Consider the following 12,430-nt stretch of genomic DNA (forward strand, 5'->3'; position numbering starts at 1 on the left):
AAATACTAGTGTAAGCCAGTGCACAACGAAATGTGAAGGAAAAGCAGATTTTGGAAGTCTTCTTCCCATTATTGCACTTTGCAAGAACTTGCAAGAACTGTTGTGTGAAGGTGGAAGAAATACTGTGATCCCTGCTGTTATGTTTAAGGACATGCTCAGCATGTATATTGCCAAGAAGGCTAGGCATAGCAAGTGCCAAAGCATTGTTCATGAGAAAAGAGCATCCTGATTGAGTTTACTGAGGTAAGTGCTGTGCTAGGTGAACAATGAATTTTGGCTGATGTCAGTATAATTTTTGACTACAAATTAAGAAAACATTCTGACCAGCTTGCACATGAGCTCGTTTAGTTAATGTTGAGAAATAAAGCAATTCTCAAGATTGCTGGTGTATGTAGATAGAAAAGTTGTAACAGATCATATGTATGTTTCTTGCATCGTCTAACACAGTGTTCGGGGAAAGTTCCATTTAATATGTAATTTTCGGTGAAGATGTGGACAAAAGTTAATAAAAATCCAGTTACAACTAGCTGTCACTCTTATACAAAAATGCTGGTTCATAACCCTCCATAATGTTAGAATATTCCCTGATGAACTTTGGTGCCTCAGTCCAGAAACTGGAAAGTCAACTAGATATAACCAGAAGAGCAGTTGTTATATGAAAGCGTAACAGACATTGTGATAAAATAACAAAGATAACATGATCATTGATAACTAACTAGAGAAAGAAGAGGGGGAAGAATTGATAGTGTGAAATACAAGATTCCATGCTTAGCATTGTAGATAAATTTTCATTTAAATTAAGTACTGTCCTTGGAAGTAGATGATGACTATAACATAATTATCATCTTCATTTTCCTTATGTCCCATTCCCTATTATTAAATATCATTCATTGTAGTCTTGCTGTCACTGTGCTTCAGTCTTTATTCTTTTGACACTTTGCACAGTCATTTTTTAAGCAACTCTGAAATATCATGCTCTGTCACATAACTGGTTTTTGTTTCAAGGGTGGCTTCAAATTGAAGATTGCTGCATTGAAGGTTAATAAGAAAGCGGGCTCAAAGGACCAAGAAAAATCAGATAGCTCAGACAAAACAGAGAAGAGTGAGAAACCAAAGGAAAGTGACATAAAGCGATGTAGTGCGGTTGCATCCTGCAAAGCAGCTAGAGAAGAAAAAAAAGAGAAAGTTAAACCAGAACGATCATCTCCAACTACTAGGTCAGCAAAGGCTCCAGTGACAGTGAAGAAGCAAGAGATCACGAAGAGGAAATCCAGAGGATCTCACACACCGCTGAAGGAAAAGGTAAGACACTGAATAGCATTTCTTCCAATTTTAGAGGGTTTCACATTTGGACCAGAATTGCAGGGCAAATGATGACATCCCTAAAACATAAGGATGAAAGTAAACTTTTGCACAATTTGTTTCACTGCCAAGTAACATAGCTCAATGAAACTTGGATGACGTATATAAAAGAAATGCTACGGTAGAGTACAGAAGGTAATGGAAAGAAATACACAATAAGAAAAACAGAAGTGACACTTTAATTCAAAGACAGTAATTACTCTGAAGCCATGGTGGACCCCCGGACATTACAAAAAGCAGGACATGGTTGTTAATAGGGTATGTGATTGCTATAGACAGCAAATCACGCTCCGCAATGTACTCCCGTGACAGTCATGAGGTTAGCAACAAGTTCTTGTAGGGCATCCCATTCATCCACTATCATGGTTGACAACTGCTGGACGGTTGTTGGTGCATGTGGATGTGCTGCATTGTGTCTCCCCAATGCATTCCTCGTGCTCAGTGGGATTTAAGTTTGAGGAAGGATAGGCCAGTCCATTCACTTACTCATTCCGCGAGCTCCTCCAACTGCGCCTTTTGATGTGGTTGTGCATTGTCAGCCATAAGAATGATGACTGGGATGAATGTAGCCCTGAAAAGATACACATGAGGAAGGAGTACAGTATCACAATAACACTGGCTCGTGAGTGTGTAGTATTCTCAAAAATTTTAAGTTCAGTACACCCATGAAATATTTTACCTCACCCACACCATATCATGTGGACCACCAAAACAATTACGTTGTACCGTGCTGGCTGTACATTTGTGTGGCAAGAGGTGAGAACATGTAATGCACCTAAGAACACTGTTGAACATGTTTGTTTTTGTAGTCTAGGTATTATGCTGTGGGGAGGCATAATGTTCCATGGGCATACTGACCTCCAAATGTTTGAACATAGTACACTCACCAATGAATGTTACCATGACACAGTACTCTCTCCGACATGCATCTTTTCAAGTATGAATTAGACCCTGACATCATTTTTATGGGTGAAAATGCACGACTGCATCAAACAATGTGTTGTAGGAATTTGTTGTATGTTATTACTATGTATCCATGTCCCACTGGTAAAAGGAAGTCTGCTAATGGTTTGCAAAATACTTGTAATTACAGCCACCTGTAGGTCGTGCTGTCCTCAAGTTTCATTGTTAACCCTCTGCTCTGGTGCTCTTCGTATTGGCTTCAAACTAGTCCACACATACAGGTAGGCTGCCTAGTGGACAGATATGCAAAACAGGCTGCTTTCCTAATTTCCCTGACAATTCTTGTCAGTGAACCACATGCTTATATTGATGTTTGCCGCTTCACAAACGGTTCCCATATTGAGCACCTGTAATGTGAGTTAAAACTTGGAGAGATGCTGTACCCACTGATGCGTGTCCGTTTTCTGCACATCTTATAGTTTCGCACAATTCTCTTATGGAATCTCGGCAGTACATATGAATAAACTCTGAATGTCCCACACCACCCCACATTGGAAAACCCACACCTCCCCACATTGGAAAATGAAAGGGTGGGAAATATTTGTTCTACATTCTTACTTCTGATGACGAAATTAATGATAATAAACGTACACTAATGTATTTCATTCCAAAAGAAGTTGCTAGTCAAAGGTTTAAATCCCATGAAGCAGGTGTGAGATGCATTGGGGAGACACATTGCCACATGTCCATACGCATCGATGGTCATCCTTCACTGTTGGAGGAATGAAATTCTCTACCACAAAAACTCCTTACCAGCCTTGTGAGATTGGGAGCACGTTGCAGAGCATTCATTGCCATCGATGGTGATCACACATCATGTTAAGAATCATGTCCCACTTTTTATAATGTCCAGGGAACCATCAAAAACTATGATGACTTCAGTGTAACTGTCTTTGAATAAAAGTGTCATTTTTATTCATCTCACTGTGTATTTCATTCAGTTACCTTCTGTAGTATACTGTTTTAGTTTTTCTATGTATGATCCAAGTTTAATCGAGCTGAGTTATATTGCGCGAAAGTTACTTTTGCCCTTAAGTTTAGCATACCAGTGTAACTTTAGTAATTACTACATTTATAGTAATGGCCAATAAGGGCTCTTTTTATCCTACTTTTATAAGGTACATTCTCGAGACAGTTTATGTGAATACGCTGCTTTTGGCACTGACACTCATTACTTATGACATTGGCTGTAATGCTTATGATACCTTTTATCCCATCAGTACATAATTGATGATTGTATGGAAGATATTTGGATATTACAATTTGCTAACACATCCATATTTGTGTCTTCCCTCCTATTACACTTTCTTCAGGGTTGAATGAATGACTTACAACATAGCATTTACTAGATTTTTATGCCTTAACTGCAGCTCTCAGTCAAGTTCTTGGAGTGCATGACAATGTCACATCATAGTAACAGGAATGTATGTGGTGTATGAAGTTAAATAAAAGCATGAAAAATATGGATAATGAGCAGCAAAGTGCATTCGTCATACATGCACATATCATGTGTATTTGAAGTGTAATTCAGGCCATTTATCACATTTGGCATAGCAGTATGTATGTTATTGTTCTTGATCAACTGATGTCATACTTTGTTATGTGGCTGTACGTGAAAAACACTCTCCTGGGCAAAATAAACAGTACATTTTACACATATTGGATTTAATAACTAAAACTATGACAAAATTGTAGTATTTTGAAATATTACACCATTCATAACAATAACAGTTAGTTTTAATGATTGCTATTCATTTCCACATAATGCAGGAAAGTCTAAACTATTATGACATGAGCCCCATTTGATGAACATTGAAGAAAAGCAAGCAGTGTTGAAATAATAGTTCAGTGTGCCAGTTGCTGTTGATGAGGGGACTACATTTTATTTGTCTTTGTTTAGAAGGAAACTAAAATTTTAGATTTCCTTTACAGTGGAACTAAATTCTAGTGAAGTGCACATCCTGTTGAGGCCATAAGCAGAAAATATAACAGGTTATCCCCAAAGAAACTGGGTATTTCCTCATGTTTTCAGCATCATTACATACATTGAAAAGGGCAGTAATGCTATGAATTTGAGTGTTACAAGAAGGATATTCAGTGAAAATTGTATAATATGTAGCAAAACAAAAAAGAGAGAGAGAGAAGAAGAAGAAGAAGAATAAGAAGAAGAAATGAAAAATGATTTCACTGGAAATTTCATGCACTATGTTATGTGCAGACTGTCAGTAGCTTAAAATATGTCTTGGAGTCTGTTAAAAATGGTCTCTCTTATAACACAAATGTTTTTGATTTTTGAATGAGAATTTTTACACCCAAGGGGGAAGACAGGAGTCAGATTCAATCAGAATGCACAAAAGATTTTATTATTCCATTAAGAGCCCATAGTTTCACTGAGTAAAAAAAAAAATTGCTAGACTCTATCAAAATTGAAAAATTAACATAAAAATTCCACATATGTAATATAACTACAACCAGATAGATTTGGTGCATGCAACTGAATAGTTTAGAATGAGGTGCTACTTTTTCCTCCCGAAGGTGATTATGCAATGCACATTTATCATTGCCAAAAAGCTGAGATGTTTTAAAATGTCTCCTGTGCATTAGGCTGAACTTGGTTGCAGAAACTAGATATTTCTACAAGATTGCTTATATTCATCAGCCAGGAAGAGGTAGCTGCTGAATTTGTATCCAGGTGTGTGAACCCTTTTCTACAGAGAAGTAAAGCCATGGCCTTCCTTGTGAGAGAAGTAGTTATCATGCTTGCTGTTGATATACCACTTTGTCTCAGTATGTGCAAAAATACCAGACAAGCGACAAGAACATGCCTCGAAAGCCACAAACAGCGCAGTTGCAGTATGTGCTGCCTGTTTGTCTTATAATTGCACACAAGTCATTTTAAGCAAATTTCTTACATTATTTGAAACTTTATATTTGAGAAGATACTGCAGTCATTTACTATAAATAATTCTTTCTCAAATCCAAAATGTGAGACTCAATGCAAATGATAATTGGCATACTAATTGTGCTCAAATACACAGTGCATTCCACAGAATGGCTGATTTTATATCAGTCTGCTTGTAATAACTGAAACTTTAACAGTATATTTTGAACTTCGATGGTGAAAGGAGCAATATGGGAAAAGTAAGTTTTGTTTTAAATTGTGTAAAAGTGCCACAAACACTTTCAAAATGATACAACCTGTGTATAGTATGAAGGAAAGAGTCGTAAAAACATTTTCAAGTCGTATGCAGGGTTTTGTGATGGTATAGAGAGCACTGGAGATGGTCTATGTCCAGGAGCACCAGTGATGTTAAAAAAGTACATGAAATTCTATGAACTGATGGTTATGCATCTGAGGGTCTTCCTGGAATTCCTTAAAAAACTGTGCACTACGTTCTCACTGAAAATTTTGGCAAGAAGAGCTGTTGTTGCTTTCTGTCCCACTCACTCACCAGCGATCAGAAATATCAGAGTGTGGAACACTCCAGACACATGAAAAGATCAGTTGCTATGGACCCAGGTGTCATGTTTTGCATCATAGCAGGTGATGAAACATGGTGTTTTCAGTGTGACACACTTACAAAGCACCAAAGCTCGGCTACCGCCGAACTCGAGAAAATTCTGGTCCTATATAAAGTTGCTAACTGAGTCGAATTTTTCTATCCAGTCACACATTGACAAGGGTGGTGTAGCAATAGAAGAGCAAAATGAAAGCCGAAGCTTTAAATTTCCCATTTGAGATATCGTTCATGCAGGAGATTCATACAAACATACCGTCATCTGACCATTGCACAGACTTCCATGTGGAGGACATAGTAATATGCACCCCTGATGTAGAGAAGCTCTGAAAGGATTGAAAACAAATAAGTCACCAGATCTGGTTAGAATACCAGTCCGGTTTTACAGACTACTCTACAGGATTGGCCTGTTACTTATCTGGCGTTTACTGTGAATCTCTTGCCCAGCGTAAACTCTCTAGCAACTGGAAAGAAGCGTACATGACTCCTGTATATAAGGAAGGTAAAAGAACAGATCCTCAAAATTATAGACCAATATCCTTAATATTGGTGTGCTGCAGAATCCTCGAACATAGTTTGAATATAATACATTTCCTAGAGATGGAAGAATTTTTGTCCACAGATCAGCACGGTTTTAGAAAGCATTGCTTATCCAAATCTCAACTTGGCATCCTGCAATATCATATTCCTAGATTTCTGAAAAGCATTTAAAATGGTGCCCCCCACTGCAGACTGTCAATGAAGTTCCCAAATATGTGAGTGTCTTGAAGACTTCATAAGGAATAGAACCAAGTATGTTGTCCTCGACAGTGAGTAATCGTTAAAGAGGGTACTGTCAGGAGTGCTCCAGGGAAATGTGACAGGACCACTCTTACTCTCTCTGGATACATAAATGATCTGACTGACAGTGTGAGCAGCAATCTACAACTGTTTGCTGATGATGCTGTGTTGTATTGGATGGTGTCGTCATTTAGTGACTGTAAGACAATACAAGGTGACAGACAAAATTTCTAGTTGATGTGTTGACTGGCAACTTGCTATAAATTTAGAAAAATGCTAATTTGGGCAGATGAGTAAGAAAACAATACCGTAATTTTTGAGTACAGCATTATTATTGTGCTGATCGACACAGTCACTTCGATTAAGTATCTGGGTGTGACATTGCAAAGTGACATGAAATGGAAAAACATGTAAGTATTGTTGTAGGGAAGGCGAATAGTTGCATTTGATTTATTGAGTGAATTTTAGGAAAGTGTGATTCATCTGTAAAGGAGATTGGATATAGGATACTAATGCGAACCTTTCTTCAGTACTACTAGAGTGTTTGGGATTCCCACCAGGTCGGATTAAAGGAAGACATCAAAGCAATTCAGAGGTAAGCTGCTAGATTAGTTGTCAGTAGGTTTGGTCAGCACGCAGGTATTGAGGAGATGCTTTGGGAACTCACATGGGAATCCCTTGAGGGAAGGTGACATTCATTTTGAGGAACACTATTGAAAAAATTTAGAGGACTGGAATTTGAAGCTGACTGCAGAATGATTCTACAACACCAATGTATATTTCGCATAAGGACCACAAATACGAAATATGAGAAAATAGGGCTCGTATAGAGGCTTATAGAATTTTTTTTTTTTTTTTTTTTTTTCCTAGCTGTATTTATAAGTGGAACATGGAAGAAAATGGCTAGTAGTGGTTCAGGGTAGCCTCCGATACACAACACTGCGTGTGGAGTGTGTATGTACATGTAGAATGGAAATGTCCAGAATCTGTGAGACCTTGAAAAGTATGCTTGCAGAAAAGGTGTGTCAAGGCACTGCTCTCTGTTTTCTTTTATTCAAAAGGAATAATAAAAAAAAGAATTTGCTCTAGAAGAGGAAATGGTGAATGCAGGTTACTTCTTGGGTGTTTCAAATTGTTTATGGGCGACAGTTGTTAGGTTTCAACCTGAACATCAGAATCAGGAAACATGGTTGTTGCATGGCAATACACTGCTGCAAAGGAGCAAAATTGTACACAGTTTCTTGGCTCAAAAATGTATAATGTTGCTTATACATGTTCCTTATTCGTCTGCGTGATTTCCGGCCTTTTCCAAAACTGAAAATAGCGGTGAAGGGAAAACATTTCAGCATGATTTCAGATATCCAGAAGACTACGAGCATGGTACTGCAGGCAGTTTCAAAGGCTTGATTATCCAAATGGTGTGTTTTGATTCAGAAGGACCCTATTTTGAATAAAACCATTAAAGTAAAGCTCTTGTATTTTATTTCACATCAGTCACCTTTCCTGTGGGACAGACTTTGTATAATACAGATAAACTTTTTGTTGAAACTTTTTTAAGCTATGGCTGTAAAATGATTAAAACTAATTTTTCTTTTGCTAAAATTGTAACCACTGCCATGATGAACCTATTAATGCTGCAATTTCCAATCCTAATGAAGTGAAACAGGAATTACACCTGTATCGGAATAACTAGGTGATTACCGGTTGTTAATAGGACAGTTACCACACCAAGACCCAATCAAAGAACGAGCTTGGTTGCACCTACTATTCTTTTCTGTCCACCAATGTTATATTGCAGCGAGCTGTGGTGCACACAGTGTGGTTTAGTAAAATAACTTAGCTTGCTTGCATGCTGTGGGTTGCCTGTTCAAACCTAACCACCAGAAATTATTTGTTACTTAGTATTCGTCATATCTGGAATGTTCTCAAAAAATGTTGTGTTTGTACTGCTTGTATACATTGGAGTATTCAATGTTTGTATAGATAACATTACTCTCCATCCAGTTGAGTTCAATTCTGCGTAATAAATATGTTTCAATGCCAAGTGTTGTATCTCATTGAAGATCCTGCTTTTGGTTTTGGAGTGAGGCTATTACATGTTATTTGGAGGTGCCAGGTACCTCAAAACATGCACATCACTGTGGCTCCTACTAGGCACAATAAAAGCTACCACCTGCATGGACAGGAATGAGAATACAAGTAGTACGTCATTCTAATGGTCTGTATATTCAAGAGGATGATGAATTCCAAAGCAGCCGTAAGTCAGCAGCCCACCAGTGTTTTTGAGATGCTGGTCAGAACGATTGAAGAAGAGGGCCCAACATCATGTGAAACAAGATTCATAGACATACACATTGTTATCGGCCTTCGCAACAGTGTCAGTACAAATATGACAAAAGCTGAAAAAATTTCACATTTGGTGAAAGGAGTCGGAAGAATTCATAAAGTAGTGCCTGCAAATCGAGGAAATGAAGTAGAAAAGAGTCTGAGGAAAGAAGTATAATTGACTCCTGAATGTAGTGCCTATGCAAGACCATCATGATCTCACCTCTGTCACACACCAGGTTGTGAGAGAAGTAGTACACCTTTTATGAAAGCCAGAATTGTTGGGTCGAGGAAGCGATAGATAGCCAGGAATGTCTACTTATTATATATCAGGAGGTAATAAAGAATGTTGGAGAAGTGTATAGAGCTTTGACACTAACACCCACCACCACTACCACCAGTTGAACATGCCATGAAGAATGAACTCTGGCAAATCGTACTTATTCTGCCCATCAGGCAAAAAGACATCCCAGCATCTGACCAATGTAGGTACAACAAACTCCTTTGCTAAGCATAATGCCCCACAGAATAACAGACATTTGAAGGACCGAAGACAACAACACTGCTCTCTTTTTCACTGTGAAAGCCGTAGATACGGTGTACACTACTGCAGAGAAAGAAGACAAGTGCTCAGTGACTATTGTACTGCAAGACATCATCCATCATAACTGTCCTATTTGCACAGTCAACTGCAGACAGTTATATTCGACCTGTGTGCTAAAGCTCAAGACTGTACGCTGGAAGAGGTCATTCTCCAACACACTCTAGCCATTCCCCATCGCCATACAGAGGTACCAGCCACTCATCTAGCTGCTGATTTCAGGAAAACTAACGAGATGACCAACTATGGAGGTGAGGCTGCCACAAATGAAAATCCTCCTTGGAGTGCAGTTTCCAGGATACCGAGAAATCTCCTCACCTTTATGATCAATGGCCAACTTATTCAGGCCTGTAGTCAACTCGCAAGCTTGTTTTTTTGTAGTATCTAATGCAGGCTCCTCCAACAATGACCCGAGGAGGAGAAGTGCTCTGGAATCCTCACTCCAGCAGCTCGGAGCCCGTGCGGTGGGAAAAGCAAACTAGTAGCACCCTGGTTGTGTTAAGCCACAGCTAATGCAACAATCCGTGTTCGGTGGCAGCTATGGTCAGTTGCGGAAGTCCCCTGCCTCAATTGGAGGATACATTTCTATTTATTGATAGGGATGGGTGTCCACATTGCCACATATGTCATTCTGCTAAGAAGCACAACATACAGCATCATTATACAAGTTTTCATGCAGCACATTACAAGCATATAGAAGACAAAGCACACACAGAGCTAATAGCCAGCTTTACGAATGATATAAATTAAAAAAAGAATTCTTAGGATAGAAGTTACAGAAATATGCAGCATCGTTCACATACAGATATACGTTTGTAGTTTTCAGGTGAGTGACGGTGAAGAACGGAACTTAAGCAGCAGTTGGTGCGAGCTTCAAAGTGACTCACATTATAGTGATGAGTGGCAAACAGTTTTCTGTGGGCTCTCTCATACAATTGTGCATGGAAGCAATTGCAAAATGTTTGTTCCCTAGGGAGCTGCAGGCAGTTGAATGGGTTTGTCTTTCGAAGCAAACAATGTCTAGTCAAATTCTGGATGTCGCAGCGAACTTAAAAACATAGCTCAGGAAAAAAGCTGTGAGCTTTGTTGCATTTTCACTAACACTTGACGAAAGCACAGATACATGGGACAGTGTTAAACTTTCAATATTCGTGCGTGGTGTTGATATGGAGCTACAAGTACTGAGGAACTCTTGAATGTGGTATCGTTCAATTATATGGCAACAGGACTAGATATTTTTGGAGCTGTTTGTGAATCAGTGGACAACATGAATTTACCTTGGGCTAAGCTCCGTTCTGTAGCCATGGATGTGCCACAAATGAAGAGGCGTCATTGAGGTTTCGCTTCTCATTTGGAAAACAAACTTGAGAATGAATTTGGAAAAGACATTTTGTTCATTGTTTCATTCACCACGAGGCACTGTGTGCTGAAACAGTGGAACTAGGTGATGTAATTACAGTTGTTGTAAAGTGCATGAATTTGGTGCGTTGTGACAGTATAAATCGCTGCCAGTTCAAAGGGTTCCTGAAAGCTATGGAAGCAGAGGATGTGGACATACCTTATCGCAGCACAGTTCTTTGGCTGAGTTGGGGAAAAGTTCTTGATGTTTGCTTTCTCATTTGTGAGGAAATCTGTCTCTTCTTGGAAATAAAAGCTGAAGAAATGAATTGTCTGAAAGATTTAAAATGGACATCAGACACAACATTCTTAGCTGACATGACCATGCACCTGAATGATTTAAATCCGTCATTGCATTCCAAAGAGCAGCTAATAGTTGTCATGCACGACCAACTAAGAGCGTTCGTAGAAAAGTTACTTTTGTTTTAGAGGCGGATGGGTGAAGGAATTTTAACATTCTTCAATCGTCTGGCTTCTTTAAAACTACCTGAAGGTACCAATTTTGATGATTATCAAGTCAAGATAAGGCCGCTCATCACATCTTTTGAAACAAGATACTGAGGGCTTGCAATTTTTGAAATGGAAATGAAGTTGCTCAGCATTCCCTTCTCGGTTTCGCCTAGTGATTTGCCATTGTCTCTCCAGTTGGAAGTTATTGGTTTGCAAAATTCAACTTTGCTGAAAGACAGGTACTAAAAAACGCTAAATTTGTCACGGCGGTGTCGCTCATTACAGCAAAAAAAGTTTCCCAAGCTCCACAAAGATGCCTCACGATCATGTGCATGTTTGGATCTTCATATACTTGTGAGCAGCTTTTCTCGGCAATAAAATCCAAGAACCATCTTTCCTTCAGGACACAACTTTCCTGACAAGCGCACTTGACAAAGATTTTTCTGGGCAGTTGTTTGCCATTGAAGACATTATCGTGTCAGTCATCAATGAGCCGAGTTCCAGCCATCACTCAAGACACTTAGCTATACTGAAGATTCTGTCGACTGTGGAAGATGAAGCCCATCCTTCGCAGTAATGCTGTAAACGCTTTGATGCCCAATATTTCCATTCTTGTTGTGAAAAAAAGTCCACTTTCAGATGCCCACTGAACTTATGCAATTTATTTTAAAACAATTGTTTCTTATTTATTCCCTTAACTTCCTATTTCCCTAAGCTAGCATGTTGCTATGTCATAGTTGCTGGAGAATATGACATTGGTGATCATGTAAGGTGTGGCAGGCAGATCAAAAGGCTTGCTGTGCCACATGCCACCGGCCCCTTTGATTATTCACAGCAAGCGACAACACTTTGCGGAGCATGGAGCACTCCACAGCTCATCATGGAGTTCGTGAGCTGGAACAGCCTTATCTAATGCATGTCGCTAGCCAAAGTGACAATGTTTTGTGATACAAAAATTACTGTGCTGACGGTCGCAAACAGGAATATGTATTGCAAGAATAATTATCAATGAAGGAACACAGCCTTTTGAATT

General features: G+C 39.0%; 1 protein-coding gene across 1 annotated transcript in view; it reads left to right on the top strand.

The window, feature by feature from the left end:
* The window catches only part of LOC126198544 (histone-lysine N-methyltransferase ash1), a 341,958-nt gene that overhangs the window by 45,542 nt on the left and 283,986 nt on the right, over positions 1-12,430 (top strand). The window contains exon 7 of the mRNA XM_049934952.1: positions 1,006-1,302. Within this exon, the coding sequence (XP_049790909.1) occupies positions 1,006-1,302 (297 nt within the window). The remainder of the gene's footprint in view (positions 1-1,005; positions 1,303-12,430) is intronic.

This window comes from Schistocerca nitens, chromosome 8 (genome assembly GCF_023898315.1).
Source record: "Schistocerca nitens isolate TAMUIC-IGC-003100 chromosome 8, iqSchNite1.1, whole genome shotgun sequence".
Taxonomy (NCBI): domain Eukaryota; kingdom Metazoa; phylum Arthropoda; class Insecta; order Orthoptera; family Acrididae; genus Schistocerca; species Schistocerca nitens.